Consider the following 18377-nt stretch of genomic DNA (forward strand, 5'->3'; position numbering starts at 1 on the left):
AGTGAAGAGCTGGGCGTCTTGCCTTGGAACATTGGCTTTTCAAAGCCCCCAAGGTGCGGGCGGTGGGGGGGTCCCCTGGCTGGCCGTGACTCCTCACAGCCAATACAACTATTGACTTCTGCTTCTCTCCGACAGTCGTTGGTCCAGTCCAGGAAAGCTGGCATCACGTCAGCACTCACATCGAGCACCTTAAACAATGAAGAGCTAGTAAGTGCCGCCCCTGGGTACCCATCACTCTGTGCCCTCGGCGCCAGGCGTGCCGGCTGGGGCACTGAGCTTGTCAGACCGCACCAGCTAAGCAGGGCCGGCCGTGGGACACTGCCAAGGAAGAGCCGGGTGGATTATTCGCTCCTGTGTCAGTGCTGAGCCGGGGGTGGGTGCAAGGGGCTGTGTGCTCTGAGGGGTGTCCTCTCTGCGATGGGGCAAAAATAACCAGCCTGCTTACGGTTGTTAAAGATATCCCAGCTGGGGTAGGAATTGGGCTAATCCCCAGGCAGACGGGTGCGTTCTGCCGGCTTCCATTTCCCTGCCCTGCTGTCTTTCATTTCCCAGCCGGGGACTGTGCACTGTTCAGCAGCTGCTGTGTGCCACCCCAGAGCTGGCTGCAGGTCAACGGCGGGGGGAAGGTCTGCAAGCTCAGTACATGAGGGAGGGGGGGTCTTTCACTGCCTGGGAGCAGCCCCGCCCCGCTCAGATGAGAGTCTCCGTGGTGCGAGCATTTTCTCTTTTCCCTCCCACTTCTTCGCTTAGAAAAACCATGTTTACAAGAAGACCCTTCAAGCCTTAATCTACCCCATCTCCTCCACCACCCCCCACAACTTCGAGGTGTGGACCGCCACCACCCCCACGTACTGTTACGAGTGCGAGGGCCTGCTGTGGGGGATTGCCCGGCAGGGCATGCGCTGTACAGAGTGCGGGGTGAAGTGCCACGAGAAGTGCCAAGACCTGCTCAACGCAGACTGTCTGCAGAGTAAGGGGGCGCAGCCTCTTCCTTCCTTTGGCTTTTAAGGATATTGAAGGGGGGATTATTTTTTTTTCAAGAGACCCTAAGTGATTGAGGAGTACCAAATCCTAGCCCTTGTGCATGTGTTTGCTGTCTTACGTGCCCCATGCAGGGGGCCACCCTTTAACTCTTGAATGGATGCTTGGGAGGAGGCCACCTCTGTGTGAGTGCTCCCCCGGGGGGGGTCTGTCCCCGAATCTCGCCTCTTCATTGTTCCCCTCCCAATTGCTCCCAGGAGCGGCTGAGAAGAGCTCCAAGCACGGGGCGGAGGACCGGACCCAGAACATCATCATGGTGCTGAAGGACCGCATGAAGATCCGGGAGCGGAACAAGCCCGAGATCTTCGAGCTGATCCAAGAGATCTTTGCCGTCTCGAAAGCCACCCACACTCAGCAGATGAAGGCCGTGAAGCAGAGTGTGCTGGATGGCACCTCCAAGTGGTCAGCCAAGATCAGCATCACAGGTAGGTGCAGGGCTGGGCCGTTGTGCGCTCCCGGCTCTGGCCCCGCCCCCGTTAGCGAACACGCGGACTCCACTGACAGAGGGGGATGGGCATAGCACCCTGGTACCCAGCGTCCCCCTGGAGCTCTCTGGATGTCCCCATCACACCGTGATGGAGATGGAGCTAGCACTGTTCAGCACCACAGCATGGGGTACCATGCCGCCCTCCTAACTCTAGGCCGGGAGTGCCGCGTTCCAGGTAGCACATCTCAGCCTGGCTGGCGTTGCCACTGAAGGGCTTACAGCGCCCAGCACGCGGTGCATTGCCTTGATCCAGTCGAAACTGGGTGATGGCAGAGCATTGCATGCGGAGAGCTGCCGTCTGCATGGACTGCGTCCCTCTTTGATGAGGCTCTCTACTCCCATGATTCTGTGTGCAGATCTCGGGAGCCCAGGTTTGTCCCCGGCTGTGGATCTCACAGCAGGATAAGTCAGGTCCCTCCTGCATCGAAGGGGGAGATATTCTTCTGCTGCCATTAGCCCGTTGCAGAGTCTGTGCCGGGCACATGCAGCTAACAGGAATTTAAGCAGGTGCTCGCCTCCCTTTGAGAGCCCATTAAGCGTGTGTCTCCAGCACCGCTTCTAGGGAAAGGAAGTGACTTCCCATTAGAACCCGCACAAATCCTGCTCAAGGCCTGGATCCAGCCCTTGCAGTGGGAACCCAAGCCAAGTCAGGCACCTCTCTCACGCGCTGGCTGATTTGAAAAGTCACGTATTGCCCGTTTGTTCTGTATCTGCCATTGATTCCTGTTTTTATCTGTTCTCTCTGTTGTGTGTGTATTGTGTCTCTGTGGGGCTGGCTGGTGCCATGTGTGTGCATATAAACCTTTGTGCCTCTGTGCGTATGGGGTGTGTGTGTTGTGTTATAGTTGTTTGTGCCCAGGGCCTGCAGGCAAAGGATAAGACAGGTTCCAGTGACCCGTATGTTACTGTCCAGGTTGGGAAGACGAAAAAAAGGACTAAAACCATCTATGGCAATCTAAACCCGGTCTGGGAGGAGAATTTCCATTTGTAAGTTACATCCTATTCCCAGCCCTACCCCTAAAGTCCCCAGGGCTGCCCTGCCGCGTGCATGGCCGTGTGTGCCTTCATCTCAGTCACTTGCGTTCCATCAGATTTTGTCGGTCCCCCATTCTGGTTTCCTTTGAGCCATCTGATCTGTGGCATGCCAATCCCTGCAGTGTCCGGGTGCTAGGAGAGAGGAAATGAATTGTAAACTTGGGCCTTGATTTTGTGGAAATGCTGAATAACTCCGCTGAGGTCAGTGGCGGGGTGCCGGTGTGAGTGAAAGCGGTCTCAGACCCACCGGCTTGCAGGATCTTCTTAAAGTGAGGTTCCCCGGCTCAGCGGTGAGATGCAGGAACCAGGAGCCTTTCTGATTATGGCCCTTGCTTAACCCCGGAGGTCAGGAGTGACTCCTTGACGCTCACTGGAGATCCACGCCGATGGAACGCGGGTGGGAGGAGTCTGCTGGAACTCCTGCCCATGTAACCCACTGGCCATTGAACAGAGGAGAGGAGCTGGGCTAGCCCCAGCTGAGGAACTTGAGCTCAAACTGAAGCAGCTCGTGCTCTTAGCGCCGGAGGTCCTTGGTTCAGCCCCTGGTGTGTTGGCCAAGCTGGCAGCTGGCCTGTCTGCAGCACACAGACAGAACTGGAGCCCGCAGTGTCCCACTGGTGCAGCTCCATCGCTGATTGCAACAGTGGGGCGCCCTAGTGGAGACAGGGCTCTGGTGCCATTACGGCTGGGTTGGTTCATGCTGCTCTGAGCAGGTCTAGACCTGGTGACTGAGGCGCCAGAGCCCAGCCCTCTCACTTGTGTGGCAGAGCTGGGCAGTGGGAAATGACGGGTCCCCCGATGTGGACAAAACCCCAGCAAACATCCGCCCAGCGCGGACCCGACTTCCGGGGTATGTCTCCACACTGCATTGTGAACCTGGGCTTACAGCAGCTGGACCCGGGTCTCAGAGCCGTTCCAGCCCATCCATGCTGCACTGCCCTGCCCAGCCCTTCTGACTCAGGTCTGCAGCTTGACTTGCGTCCGCACTGCAAAATGACAGGACTTCTCCTGGGTGGGGTTGGCAGAACCCCCGGGGGTTATTTTGCCTTCCTCTGCAGCACAGGGCACGGGTCACTTACAGGTTTAAACTGGTGTAAATGGTGGATTCTGTGTGACTTGAAGTCTTTAAATCATGGTTTGAGGACATCAGTGACTCCGCCAGAGGTTCGGGGTCTATTTCAAGAGTGAGCGGATGAGGTTCTGTGGCCTGAGACGTGCAGGTCTGATCAGATGATCGTGATGGTCCCTTCTGACCTTAAAGTCTCTTGAGTCTATGGGATTTAGGACCCGAGTCACTGTAGGACTTGGGCTCTGACCCATACCCTGTCCTCGGACCTGGGTCTGGAGTGCTTGCTGACCTGAGTCAAACTGTGTCTGTGTGCTGATGGAAGGGGGCTTGTGCTGAAACCAGAGTCAGAGCCAGGGCTTAGCGTGCTGTGTAGACATACCCCTCCACACTGAGTCCTACTCCCGGTGTGCGCTGGGCTCATTATAGAACCTGGGATGGATTTTCTTCAGGGGCCGGTTTCTTCTGGTTGCTTCCAAACCCCGGTCAGGAATCTGGAGGGGACACCCCCCAGGACATCACAGCACTTAATAACCAGCGCTGGCAGGACTTGTGGGGCTGCCCTTCCCCAGCCCCGGCGCTCCCAAGAGCCTATTGAAATAAGACTGCGAGGGTCCGAGGAAGCTGCCAATGAATGGCTGGGTTTTGCTGCGGGAGGGGGTGTCTTCACTAGGAATCCCCCATGCCTGGAGACTAACCTGTGTCATGTCATTGCTCTGGGAATTTCTCTCTCTCCCCTTCCCCCCGCCCCCAGCGAATGCCATAACTCCTCCGATCGGATCAAGGTCCGGGTCTGGGATGAGGATGACGACATCAAGTCCCGCGTCAAGCAGCGCTTTAAGAGAGAGTCCGATGACTTTCTGGGCCAGACGATCATAGAGGTCCGGACGCTGAGCGGGGAGATGGATGTCTGGTACAACCTAGGTAATTCACTGCGGCCCCCGCGGCAGCCAGTGACCCATTCCCATTGACTCCAGGGGCTGTGGCGTGTAGCGATTTCGGTGCAAACTCTATTGAAAAGCTTTTCCGAGTTAGTAATCCAGAGTGTGGTGTTACTATTCGTCATTTACGCTGCAGGTGAGTCATTGTATTGCTGCGTCATTGGACAGAGGACACGGATCTGACAGGGACCCCTGGGCCATGGAGGCCAGTCCCTGCTATCACAGGCAGCTCCGTCGGATAATCTGGCCCAATACATACCAAGCTCCATCCTCCAACCAGCTCGGTTGTTTGTCCCCAGACTCCTATGGGGAGGCTGTTCCAGTCCAGAGCCTCCATCCTCTGATGGCTAGAAACCTGCATCTCATTCTCAGCCTGCATTCATTCCTGGCCAGTTTATCCTCATTTGTTCTTGTGCCAACACTGTCCTTTCGTTTCTCTCCCCGTCCCTGGCACTCCAATGGATTTGTAGAAGGCAACCAGATCCCCTCCCAGCCTTGGTTTTGCCAGGCTGTACGAGCCAGGCTATTTTAGTCTCCTCTCATGAGGTGCGCCCAGCGTTCCCCTGATCATCCTGGGAGCCTTCTCTACCCCCGCTCCAGTCTGAATTCATCTCTCTTCGAAGGGGCTGGCCAGAACTGTATGTAGGATTCCAGACGAGACTGGATCTTAAGCTCCAAAATTCATTGTTGTTGGTTGTATTATAATAGCGCCTGCAGGTCCCATTGTGCTAGGTGCTGTACGTACACAGAGTGAGAGACAGTCCTCACTCCGGACAGCTCCCGGCCTAAACAGACCAAGGAGGTAGCGTTGTCCCCCTTTTACAAACGAGCAGAGATTTGCCCCAAGCCGACAGGGCCTCAGGGCACCGCTGGGAATTGAAGCGAGCTCTCCAGCGTGCCAGGCCTGTGCTGTAGCCACAAAGCCAGCTTTTCCTGCTGCTTTTTAGTCCCGTCAAGGGCCATTAGTGAGCCTCATGCGTCGTGTGTTTCCCGCCCTCCTGTTCTCAGACAAGCGGACGGACAAGTCGGCCGTGTCCGGAGCCATCCGGCTGCACATCAGCGTGGAGATAAAGGGTGAGGAGAAGGTGGCGCCGTACCATGTGCAATACACGTGCCTGCACGAGGTGAGCCGTGTCCCTTGGGCCCCGGGTTCTCCCGCCCACCCGCCTGCATTTCATAGTCTTAACGCTGGGGTTAAAATGTCTTAAAATGTCAAGTGAATTTGACGGGCCTGGTCTGAGGGCCCTGGAGAGCGAAGGGCTCCTGTTCTCACCAAAGCAGTCACAACATGCACACCAGCGAGGCCTGGTGCCTGAGCCATGGCTTGGAGGGGCCATGTATAGAGGCGACATGGGAGTTTGGTCTCCAGGGGCTAGTGGACCTGTTTTCCTAGAGTGTCTGTTTACATTGTCCCCATCACCCTGGGATGTGAAGCACAGTGTTTGTTATTACCCAAGGTACAGGGCAACAGAGAACTAGGCTCTCCATTCACAGCATCAGCTCAGCAGTGCTGGGCCCCTGATATACACAGCAGGGTTAGAATCCCTCCCCAGACACACTCGCACTCTGATTCCCCAGTTTAAGCCCTCCCTAGCTGCGATCCTGAGGGCTCTTTTCTGTGCCATGCATTAGAACCTCTTCCACTTTGTGACGGACCTACAAAACAACGGGGTGGTGAAGATCCCCGACGCCAAGGGGGACGACGCCTGGAAGGTGTACTTCGACGAGACGGCCCAGGAGATAGTGGATGAGTTCGCCATGCGATATGGGGTGGAGTCCATCTACCAGGCCATGACGTGCGTCTCTCCCCTTTGCTCCCTGTTTGCTCAATGGGGTTCAATTAACACTGGCTAAGGGGTACAGAGATGGGGCCAGAGCCTCCCCTGGTGTCCCCAGGTGCAGCCCCTTTGGAGTCCGTGAGTGACGCTGATCGAGCACAGCCCAGTGCCGCGGGAGGGGAGAAAGGCGCAGAAGGTCCCTGTGTCTCTGCACAGGGTGTGGGGTTCCCCGTCTCCAAGAGCCCCTTGCACTGATGTCCACTTGCTTTACTCCCCTCTCCCCCCCTCTCGCCCCGTAGGGTGGATGCAGAGCGCTCAGCACGCCTCCCCTGGGCCCATCTCAGTCCTAGCCCAGGGTGCGGGTCAGTGTCTGGTGGTGCCCCTGCCCCTCCCCCAATTCCCCAGCATTGGCAGGGGTGCAGATCTGCCATTCAGACAGGCCATGGAACCTGCAGCGGGCGTGGCCGCCCCTGGGCTGGCTGCTACCCCAGTCACTCAGACTGGCAGGGGAGAGGCGCACGTGGCGTTGGGAGCATCAGAGTGGTTCTGCTTCTAAAAGACAGGTGCAGGGCTCTGTCTGCTCCTAAATACACACCGTGCACACACACACACATACCCTGTACGCATGCACACACACAACGCACACACCCTGCACGTGTGCACACACACACACAACGCTCACACTCTGCATGCACACACACACATACCCTGCACACACAAACCCACATACAACACACACACCCTGGACCCACACACACCCTGCACGCACACCCTGTACGTGCACACACACACCCTGCACCCACACACACCCTGCATACATGCACTCTCTACATACACAAACACACTGCCCCCTGCACACACATACATTGCAAACCCTGCACACACACTGCACACCCTGCACACACACAGCACACCCTATGTGCACACACAAATACACTTCTTACACACAAACACACACACACACACACTGCACACCCCCTCCACACAGCACACATTTCTGACACAGGGCACATGCTCTACAAAGCACACCCTCCACGCTGCACATACACATCCGACATGCCACAGCCTTCCCACCGACACTCCGCCCTGCGTACCTGGCTCTCCCACACAGACCCCTTGTGACGCGTGGCCTATAACTCCGGCATCCTTGCTCCAGCCTGCAGCCAGGCACCCAGCCTCTGCTCGCCTGTCACTCTTCCGTCTCTTCTCTTCCAGTCACTTTGCCTGCCTGTCCTCGAAATACATGTGTCCCGGGGTGCCAGCGGTGATGAGCACCCTCTTAGCCAACATCAACGCGTACTACGCCCACACCACTGCCTCCACCAACGTGTCTGCCTCAGACCGCTTTGCTGCTTCCAATTTCGGGGTAAGTCCTATGGTGCGTAGAACCCTCCTTCTACTATTTCTCTCCTCTCTGAGCTTGGCATGGGAGGGGGCCTAGTGGAACTAGCCGTGCGAAAGCATCACCACCAAATGGCAAATGCTCCCCATTCGATTGCCACATTGAAAAGGGTAAAAGGGTAAAAATCCGCTTTGTGCAAAAAAAAAAAAGCACTGGAAGTTTTGAGGGAAATCAGGCTCATTTTTTATCACTGGTGGAAATTGCAATGAAATCATATAAGAAAATTCACCCTTTTGAGATCAGTTGCCCCCAGAGAAATCCTGAAAGCTTTTAGCAAAGAACATTGGGAATTTTGCACCATGCTGGCAGTTCTCTGTGGGACCTGAATTCAGAGCAAACTCGCCTGGTTTTATGGGTCTCCTTAGAACCCCAGACTCCTCCCTGCCTGTCCTGTTTAGGCAAATCTTGGGGAGTTTTTGCCTCCTGGCCCAGACTCTGCAACGACTGTGGCATGAGCTTGACTATATTTATGTTAAACAGCCTAATAGCGTTCAGTGAGTACACTTGCCTGTAAAGTAAAGTATGTGCATGCGTGTCAGCAGGGTTGGGACATGAGGCTGGAAGCTAAAACCAGGAACTGTTCTAAAGGTGACAGAGTAGCACGTTAAAGGTTAGTTAGTTAGTTAGTTAGTTAGTTGAGTTAAAAACGTTGGGTCAATGCTTGATCTCTGTTCAACCAGTGTAATTCTGGACTAACCTCATAAAAGTCAACAGCCCTGCAGGTGACTGTTACTAACATTTTGGTTTATTAAACCTAAGACCGTGTAATCCTCGAGGCCATTTCTTTTTTTTTTTTCTTTCCCTCCCCCTTCCCCAGTTGGGACAGTGAAAATAAAGCAGTCAGTTACACTCGTGTTTCTGGTCAGTTTCCTTCCCTGGTTCCCATGCCTTGAATGTCCCAGGGCTTCAGGTTTACAAACCCCGCAGGGGGATATTCAGAGCCAAGGAAACTGTCTTCTGGAGTCGTGAAAGCCTCTCTCTGAACCTCGAGGGCAGCGGTTCCCAGTTTCCCCGCATGACCCCATTTTCAGATGTGTTGTTTCCCGCTACCCCAGACAGCATGGAAGTTGCCGTTTAAAAATGGCGTCCTCCCTGCAGCGTGACCTCACACGCACTGTACGTGACCTCACACGCACTGTACGTGACCTCACACGCACTGTACGTGCAAGGTCACGCCGCAAGGAGGCTGCCATTTTGCTTTACAAAATGGCGTCCTCTGGACTGCATCGTCTCACACACATACGGTGCGTGCGAGGTCATGCTGCATGGAGGGCGCCATTTTGCAGAGGAAAATCGCACCCTCCGGGCAACGGGACCTTGTGCTTTCGGTGCCTTTCTTTGGGCTATCAAGCCCTCGACGGCGTTGCTTTACCCCGCTGTGGTACCCATAGAGCCTGTCATGGCCAGTTTTAAGGCGGGCTGAGCCAGCTGTCTTTTGGGAACGTGCCTCTGTGCATGCTGGATTTCCCAGTCTCTGGTGGGCACGTGCTATGAAGGTTGTGGTAGCCCATGGTGGCTGTGAGGGCTCAGCAAGGAGAGGGTGTGTGAGCTGCACCGTTCCAGGAGACACCTTCCAGAGTCACAGTTTCCTCCCTGCTCCCCCTTGCTCCTGTGTGTGTTGTAATTACCACATCCCTCCTTAGCGCCTCTTAGCGCCTGATTCTGCGTTACCCAGCCCCATGCACACACACTGGGATCTGGTTGCCTTTGAGGCTGCTTTTGTGCCAGTGTAAATGCCTGCGTGTGGGATTTGTGGCCATGGAGACTCAGACCCCGGGAGGGGGGGCTCATGGGATCCCTGCTGGCAAATCCCTTGCCCCACAGAGAAGCCCTTGGAAACAGCACTGGGGTCAGGAAAATGCTATACACAGGGGCCAGCTTCCCAGCAGGAACGCAGCGGGGTGGATCTTTGCAACGCTGAGCGTCCTGGCCGTGGAAGCAGGTTTGGTCCCTTTCCCAGCCCCGCCGCCAGCCAGCGGGCCCTTCCCTTACTTCGGGTTGTTAGTTATTCATGTTCGTTATTTGCTGAGTGCTGACGGGGGACCCAAGCCCAAGGCCTCATCCTGGACGCCCTGACATAGAGCTTTCCCCTCTGTGGTGTAAACCGAGAGTGACTCCAGAGAACTCAGTGGAGTTACTCCAGATTTACATCAGTGTGAATGAGACCAGATTCCAGCCATTAATGTTTATTCCATTAGCCTCCCTGAGTAAAGACTTCTGGCACATTTAAGGTGGATCGTCCCATCTTGTGGTCGTCCACTTTGCGGTTCGGTATCAGCCAGGACCGCTCGTCGAAGTGCAGGGCTCAGCTGCAACAGATCGAAAGGGGATTCTGGACGCAGACAGACCCTATGGTTTTCTCCGGCTCTCTAGCTCTCATCCTAGTGTCTCCAGACCTGCTCTGCTGACAACCCGGCTAGGACCAGGCAGACAATAGGCTGCTGACTTCACTACAGTTTGCTCCTGAGTTTACGTTTGTTTCCTGCTAAGTGCACAGAGATCAAAGCAGGCCTTGGTCTCTCTTAAACACACACTCCTCACCCTGCCCACAGAGGCCACTGACGCAGGGGGCAGCTGCGAAGGGGCAGAGCAGGGCAGAGCTGTCAACCTGGTGCTGGAAATGGGCTGAGCTGGGGAGGTGGGGAAATAGCCTGTGGTCGCCTTTCTCCCACTCAGCTGGCGCCGGGCTGTGTCTTTGCAGAAAGAACGCTTTGTCAAGCTGCTGGACCAGCTGCACAACTCTCTCCGGATCGACCTGTCCATGTACCGGGTAAGGGGGACAGAGCCCACACAGGGTGGGGAGGGCAAACGCCAGCAGGTATGTGCTCAGCCATTTAAAGAGGCTTCAGAGCCCACCATGGGCTTGGGATGGTCCAGCGGAGGAGGTGCTGGAGTGCCCTTTGGGGAACTGGATTCTAGGCTCAGCGTCTGCTACTGACCGTGGGTGAGTCACGTCCCCATTCTGTGCCTCAGTTTCCCCAGCTATGGGAATAGTGCTGCTCAACGCTGAGAGCTGTAGATGTCAATGGGAGTTGGTTCGCTAGTTTCAGCATGAGCAGGATTGGCCTTCAACAACAGGTAGCCGTGAGCTCTGAAACTCCAGGCCAGGTGCCTCCTGTCCCGGGTGCCCTGCTTGTTCTCGTGGCCCTCACTTGGACCTCCAATCTTCTCTCTTTCTGGACAGAATAACTTCCCTGCTAGCAGCCCGGAGAGGCTGCAGGATCTCAAGTCGACGGTGGATCTGTTAACCAGCATTACCTTCTTCCGAATGAAGGTAACGTCCTCTGCTGGCTGGCTGGTCCCCTGTCCGAGGGGCAGCTCCCCACAGCTCCCAAAGAAGCAGCAGCTCAGCCTGGGGTCCCTCTGCTTCCAGAATGCAGCTGAGGAGCTGTGCTGGAGCCTGATATGCATGCTAATTAGCTTAATTAATTGCCCATCGGGTGTACGAAAATCCAACACAAACCACTGTGGAGTTTTGTGGTAATAACGGAGCTTCTGCTGAATGGCAGCTAGAGATCCTGGGAGCCACAGCACGCCAGGGCCGGGGTCTGCGTTGCCGGCTTCAGATGGAGTGGGGCTTTCTCGCCCCGATGGGGAGTCCTGCTCAGGGCAGGCAACGCGGGGCCAGCACTAGGGACATGGGCCACTGAGCTGGGCTCCTTACGTGTCTCCTACGCCTGTGATGCGTCGCGTGGCAGCTTCTGGCGTGACACCTGCCGCAAAGCGCGATCATGTCTCCCTTCCCCATCCCACAGGTGCAGGAGCTGCAGAGCCCGCCCCGGGCCAGCCAGGTGGTGAAGGACTGCGTGAAAGCCTGCCTCAACTCCACCTACGAGTACATCTTCAACAACTGCCACGAGCTGTACAGCCGCGAGTACCAGACGGATCCTGTAAGTGGGGCGGGCGGGAGATCCCCACACGCCAGCCCTCCCTGCAGTGAAAAGCAGAGGCTGTGTGATAGGCAGGGCCTTTCTGGGGGGGTCACACTCAGACGTTTCCAGAGCCCTTCCCCCCATTCAGAGGACTTTCTGGGTTTCGGTCGGTCTTTGTGGGTGGCAGGGCGTGTCAGCTGTTTCCCTCTCAGCTACTGCGGAGCAAGAATCTCAGCTCTCCCATCCTGTGACCAGCTCTCCTTTCTAAGCCCGCTTCCTCCCATTGGACCAGGCGCTGCAGGCGTGTCTCTTTGGTAGCAATAGGGCCCAGAGGAGCTCGTCAGCCTTCTCCTGATCGGCTTGGTGCATGGTCCCTCACCGGCTGGCAGGATTGGACCTAGAGCATACGCCGTTCAGCACAGGGCCCTTCTGCTCTCCCAGCTTTTCTCTTCTCCCTTCATTCTGCAGCCCTTTTCCTTCTCCATTCCTCCCTGCTCCTTTAGCATCACTTTGGGATTTTTCTTTTTCTTTCTTTCTTTCTCACTCCCAATAGCCCTAACGTGAACTCCAGCCTCCCTATCCCTGTTTCTGGCCAATCTGAGTGACCATGGAAGATTAGCAACCACCATCCCTGTTTGTCTGGCTTCAAAGCTAGTGTCTGACTCTAGGGTCCTCACTCTGGGGAACTCTGCAGACCCTCGCTTCTCTGCGGAGTGTCGCCCAGTGTAAGGATGAGGTGCGACCCAGGACAGGAGCAGGAGTCTCATGGAGCATGTGCTGGGCATCTCCTCTCTGAGAAAGGGCTCTGTCCTGTGAAAAGAAGAGCAACAGCGCTCAGCCTCTCGTAGAACGGGGCCAAAGTCTCTCGGTTTCCCACATGGGACAGGAGGGAGGGACGCGGAAACGTGTGTGGAGACGTGAACCTACTGGGACCCTAAACCTAGACGGGACTGAAGCCTGGTTCTGTCTGACCCTGCCCTGGTCCTCAGAGGATGGGTTGGGAAGGAGGCAGCAGCTAATTAGCTAATTAGCACATCCAGCGCTAATTTCCCAGACAAAGGCAAATCTCAGAGTTTGGAATCCAAACAGAGGTCATGCCCCTGCATTCCCACACGCCATTAACCAGAGACTTTCCTTCCCTGGCCTTTGGGCTTCTCCCAGTCAAAGAAAGGCGAGGTACCCCCCGAGGAGCAGGGGCCCAGCATCAAGAACCTGGATTTCTGGTCCAAACTCATCACGCTGATTGTTTCAATTATTGAAGAAGATAAGAACTCCTATACGCCCTGCCTGAACCAGTGAGTACCTGCCTGGGACCAGTCAGTAAAACTGGGGTCTGAGCTGGTTCGCAGACACCGCCCTGGGAGCACCAACGTAGGAGCCATCGGGATTCTGCCAAAGCCTGGGTAGAAACCTCCAGAGGCGACTTCCCTCCTTGTACCTCCATGGCCAGCTCTGGGCTTGTCCCTCGCTTGGAATTCCTGTCACCGTCCCATGTCTCCTGCCAGTTCCGCACCAAATGGAGGAGCTTGGAGCCTCTTAGGAAAAGCCCCCGGCGGCCCCGTGCCTATGCCGTCGTCTGTGTGCCATTCCTGTGGCCGCACTGTGGCCGTGGTGGCAGCGGGGAGGCCGTTTGTCTCTGCTGGAAGGTTTATTCTGGAGCTGTTGGATTCATTCATTGTTCCTCCCTTCCTGCCAGGTTCCCCCAGGAGCTGAACGTGGGTAAGATCAGCGCCGAGGTGATGTGGAACCTCTTTGCTCAGGACATGAAATATGCAATGGAAGGTGAGTCTCTCCTTGGCTGTATCTGCCGCTCCTCAGCCTCCTGCTGGGGTGAAGTTTCAGCTTGGCTTGTGCAGGGAGGTGAAGGGGGGGGTCATCCTCCGTTTCACCGAGCCAAAGCCTTGGCCACCCCCCACTCCACAGCGGTCCCCGGGCAGCAGATCCGCGCAGCCGCCGCTGTGGGGCTGGGACGTGGCAGGTTTGACTGTCGGCCAGCAGCACAGTCACGTGACACACGGCTGAGCCGCTCCGGGTGCGTCCAGCAAAGGGCAGCGCCGCACATACACGCTCTGCTAACGCACTGCAAGACACGCCAGGCATTTGGAAGAAGCAGCATCAGCCATCGCAGGGCCGCGGTGAAGGAGAATAGCACCGGCCTTTTCGCGGGGGAATCAGAGCCGGATTTCCCTCTCTGCGCCGCTTGCAGCAATTTCATTTTGGAAATTAGTAACATTAACGCAGCTCTCAGGCAGATTGCAGATTGGGAGGGGCCAAGCCCCCGGCCCCTGCTCCTCTCCTGCTGAAGACCTGTGCAGCAGATAAACACCTGGGCAACCAGTCAGTGGCTAGCTAAGGGGCCGTAGCATTTGTAGACTCCAAGCTGGAAGGGATCGTTCAGATCATCTAGTCTGACCTGCCGAGCCTCCCCCAGGGATCCCTGCAGCAGAGTGGACTGTCCTGCCCTCCTCCATGCAGGGATCCCGGCTGAGTGGCGGAAGAGTCTTTAGAAATGCACCCATGCTTGATTTAAAGACCCCGAGAGCGGATGATGAATCCACCAGGTAGCTGGGGAAGATGCCTCAGTCGCCCTTCCGGTTTAGAATTTGCACCTTGTTTCCGGTCTGAGTTTTCCTCCAGCCATTGGGCTTCATTGGGCTCGGGCCGTTAGCCACTGGATGAAAGGGCCCCAGCCGTCAGATACCTTGTCTAGCTAGGTGCTGAGCCCATGTCCTCGAAGGTATTTATGCTCCTAACGTCCATTGATTTCAGTGGATCTTAGAGGATCTGGGCCTTCTAGACCACAATCATAAGAACATCAGAGCTGCCAGACTGGGTCAGACTGGGCCATCTTGTCCAGTATCCTGTCTCCAAAAGCGGCCCAGGCCAGAGCTTTGGGGGGCATGTCCAGAGCAGGCCAGTTATGGAGTGAGCCACCCTGTCTTCCGCTCCTGGTTTCCAGCACTAAGAGGGCTAGAGTCGCCCCAAGCATGGGCTTGCGTCCCTGACCACCTTGGCAAATAGCCATTGATGGACCTAGCCCCCATGAACTTACCCAGTTCTGTTTTGAACCCAGTTATACTTTCGGCCTTCCCAACATCCCCTGGCAATGAGTTCCACAGGTGAACTGTGCACTGTGTGAAAAAGTACCTCTTCTTGTTTGTATTACGCCTGCTGCCTACTAATGCCCTCAGGTGACCCCTGGTTTTTGAATTGCGGGAACACTTCCCAAGTCACTTTCTCTGCCCCGTTCATGATTTCGTAGACCTCTATTGCATCTCAGCCATCTCTTCGCTAAGCTGAATGGTCCTCACTTTTTTAGTCACCTCTGAACCTTCCTGCTGATAAGCCGGGCAGGTCGCGAGCCTGACGCTCCCAGCCCCTGCTCACAGGGCAGGGAGGGCTGTTCTAGCATCTCCAGGAACACAGCGCTGGGTTTAACTCCACCTGGGAACAAAGGCAGCCCGAGTGAATCTCTGGCTCCCTGCTCGCCTGATGGCCAATGGCCGCTCTCCGCTGTGCCCAGGCTAGCAGCCTGTGGGGCAGAGGGGCCTCCAGCCTTGGAGCCCCATCTCTCCAGCCTGGAGAGTCCCCACCCCCGCTGCCCATTGCACAAGGGTGCAGGACAATACCAGGGCCCGGGGGTCCCTAGCATGGCTCCCGCTGCATCGAGCCCCGCTGACCTCCCTCCCCCGGGGCACCGTGCCTGGCCTGCCTCTCAGGACGGGTCTTAGCCTGAGCCAGGGCTTTGGGATTCAGCCCGAGGATGGGCAAGGGGTGGGGGACTGAAGCGAGGGTGGGATCCCCCTCCCCCCCCCCCCCGCCCTTGACCTGCCTCTCTCCCCTCGCCCGCAGAGCACGACAAGCACCGCCTGTGTAAAAGCGCCGACTACATGAACCTGCACTTCAAAGTGAAATGGCTTTATAACGAGTATGTGACCGAGCTCCCGTCCTTCAAGACCCGCGTCCCCGAATACCCCGCGTAAGTCCTGGCGCCGCAGGGGGTCAGCCGGCCGGCTAACGGGGAGGGCGGCGGGAGCAGCCTCACTTCTCAGGCTGGGTCTGAGCCATGGGTGCCTGACGGGAGGGTCAGGGGCCGGGGATTCCCAAGTGGCCACTTTAGACAGCAGTAGCTTTTAGTTAAAAGCAGGAGGAAGATTGCAAGGAGCTGGGCACAGAGCCGGTGCCCTTCACACCAGCAGCTCCCAGGCTGCTCTTCGGCCCGGTCACCTCTCAGAGACTCATTAAGAAACTCACAGGGGTGTGAGACAGAACATTGGTTGCAACAGTGTGTGTCATGTGTTCCCAGGCACTGGGAGCACGGTGCAGTCGGGGGCTGGTTCTCTGCTGCCCGAACCCTCATGCAGCCATTTACACTCATGCATCCAGATCTGCTGCATTTCCCCCCCACCCACCCGGGTGCAAATGCCAGCCCAGGGTGCTAGGCGGGGGAGACTCAGACCTCTGGAGCGCTACTCACGCGGGAGAGGAAGGTGCATTTAACCCCTCAGCTGCTGGACTGGGGCATTGGGCAAGGCGCACGTCTAACACTGGGGTGAAAAAGGAGAGTGAAACAGACTTGAGGAGAAGAACAGGATCTTACCACCCTGTGCCTCTGACGTAGCTACCTCCTCCTCCCCCTCCCTTCTGTTCTGCACCCACTTCTCCTCTAAGCGTAGGGATGCACTTGCAGCTGGACTGTCATTTCCTTCCATTTCGAGGTGACGCACGTGCGCTGGTGCTGATCGCCGAGCGGTGGGAAGGGCTGGCCACCCTGACTCCACGGCTAGCATCTTGGGCGCCCCACCGGAGAGCTGAGCAGGCATTGCCTAGTCCCTGGCAGGTCCAGAGCCAGCCAGTTTCCAGGCTGCTGCTGGCTGTTCCCCGGAGCTCGTTCTGCCTTTACAACTCTGCAGCGAGTGTGCCCCAGCTGTCTCCCTCCCTCCAGCCATCGGGAAATGAAGGGGCACGAGGGATCAATAGCTCTTTATCAGTAATTAAACTGCAGGAGCCCAGGGAGCCGGGCCCGCATCCCAGCTGCGGCATTGATTCTCCTGCGCGCTGTGCCGGTTTGCTGAGCTGCAGATCAGACGGGAGCCGAGACAGAAAACCAACACTTGCCTCCTCTGGGATCCCGGGGACCGATTCCCCTCCAGCACCGAATCCCGCCTTGTCTCTGACTTCGCTACCTGCTTAATAGGCTCCATGGGAGAGGCCATTTGGGGGAGGGTCTAAAGGGGCCAATCAGGGAGCTGCCGTGCTCCAGTTGATTCCCCCGGGGGTCAATACGAGGTACCAGTGCTAGTATTTTAATCCAGCAGCTAAAGGGTCAATGTCCTCCGCACCCAGCTTCATGAGAGTTCCTGGGAGACGGGGAAACGCCGCACGTCCCTGCGGCACAAGGCAGGGCCAGGACCCATCCTTCTCTAGGCAGGGGTCTGTGGACAGAGCAATGTGAGGGTTCAGGTTTGAATGCACAAGGCCTGATTGTCAGAGGCGCTGAACCCCTGAAGCTTCTCTTTGTGGGTGCCCAGCGCCCCGGAGACTGAGAGGATGGTCCCTCCTGCTCGGGTTTACCTGGGAACAGGGCGATGGGACTCAGGCCTGATTCCCCTCTCATTTTCCCCAGTGTAAATCAGGAGCCGCTCCAGAGACGCCAGTGGGCGCAACTGTCTTGCCGGTTATGTTAGTGCAGTTCCAGTGGCCTGCGGGAGCTGCCCTGAGCTATCCCGGAGAGTGCAGAGCTGGGCTCAGTGGGACTGTGGGTGGGGGAGGAGAAGCCGGTGGAGTTAGTGTCAGATCCACCCTGGAGTAACCGAGGGCGGGGAATCCCTCTGTTCCCCTCTGCTGGGTGGTCTCTGCGGGCAGGATGCAGAGCGCCGACTGTGCAGGGATGGCGTATCACATCAAGCCGACTTATTGTCCCTTCTTTCTCTTGGGCTTGTTGGAGTTTTATTGCAAACAACGGGGCCGTGAGACCCTTCCTCGCCGCCCCGCCTGCACCCTCCTGGTCTCTTTCTCTTCCAGCTGGTTTGAGCCTTTCGTTATCCAGTGGCTGGACGAAAACGAGGAAGTGTCCCGGGATTTCCTGCATGGAGCGCTGGAGAGGGACAAGAAAGACGGGGTATGGTATAGAGCCGAAACCCTCCACCCGGGGGTGGGTGCGTCTCTAGCCCAGGCTCCGAGTCTCCGTTCTAGGAGTGTGATTCTCCTCTCCTGCGGGGATAGGGCACTGGGGTTTCCATTGGGGTGAGTGAGCAGAGAGTCAGCCCTCAGATTCTAACCCTCAGTCAGGACAGCCCTTGCACGTTAGGATTTTGCATGCAGCTCCCCTCCGAGGCCCGCATGTAGTACTCCACCTTCCCGTGTGAACGAGGGGGGCCGGGTGGGGCAAATGTATGTGTCAAGATCTAAGGTGCATAAGAAGCAACCACATTTGCCAGCTGGCACCAGAGAACCTCTGCCCCATGGGGTGGGAAACCAGCCCAACCGCCCAGCCTACCCACACCTTGGCAAACCCAGTGACGACGGGAGAGAGAAAAGAGATCCGACCCAGGTCATCCCCCAGAACGGGGCAAACCCAGGCCACACATGGTGGGAGAGCAGTTCATTTCCCCCCTGTTGTTTTTCATTGTTTGCTGCCAATGCACTTCTGGGTCTCCCCTGGGACTGGCCCAGTGCCGGATACGGTTATTTCTGATCCTCCAACTTGAATCAGGCACTGGCAGGGACATGGCCAGGGAGCCTGTTATCGTGAG

General features: G+C 56.8%; 1 protein-coding gene across 1 annotated transcript in view; it reads left to right on the forward strand.

The window, feature by feature from the left end:
- UNC13A (unc-13 homolog A) overlaps positions 1-18377 on the forward strand; it is a 77372-nt gene that overhangs the window by 30418 nt on the left and 28577 nt on the right. Inside the window, exons 15-29 of the mRNA XM_067562030.1 lie at positions 136-207; positions 751-970; positions 1239-1466; positions 2374-2515; positions 4384-4553; positions 5579-5694; positions 6203-6366; positions 7564-7714; positions 10452-10520; positions 10935-11024; positions 11506-11640; positions 12784-12917; positions 13319-13404; positions 15475-15601; positions 17647-17743. Of these exons, the coding sequence (XP_067418131.1) occupies positions 136-207; positions 751-970; positions 1239-1466; positions 2374-2515; positions 4384-4553; positions 5579-5694; positions 6203-6366; positions 7564-7714; positions 10452-10520; positions 10935-11024; positions 11506-11640; positions 12784-12917; positions 13319-13404; positions 15475-15601; positions 17647-17743 (2001 nt within the window). The remainder of the gene's footprint in view (positions 1-135; positions 208-750; positions 971-1238; positions 1467-2373; positions 2516-4383; positions 4554-5578; positions 5695-6202; positions 6367-7563; positions 7715-10451; positions 10521-10934; positions 11025-11505; positions 11641-12783; positions 12918-13318; positions 13405-15474; positions 15602-17646; positions 17744-18377) is intronic.

This window comes from Emydura macquarii, unplaced genomic scaffold, assembly GCF_026122565.2.
Source record: "Emydura macquarii macquarii isolate MOO-44397 ecotype Brisbane River unplaced genomic scaffold, CSIRO-AGI_Emac_v2 contig_306, whole genome shotgun sequence".
NCBI classification, from domain to species: domain Eukaryota; kingdom Metazoa; phylum Chordata; order Testudines; family Chelidae; genus Emydura; species Emydura macquarii.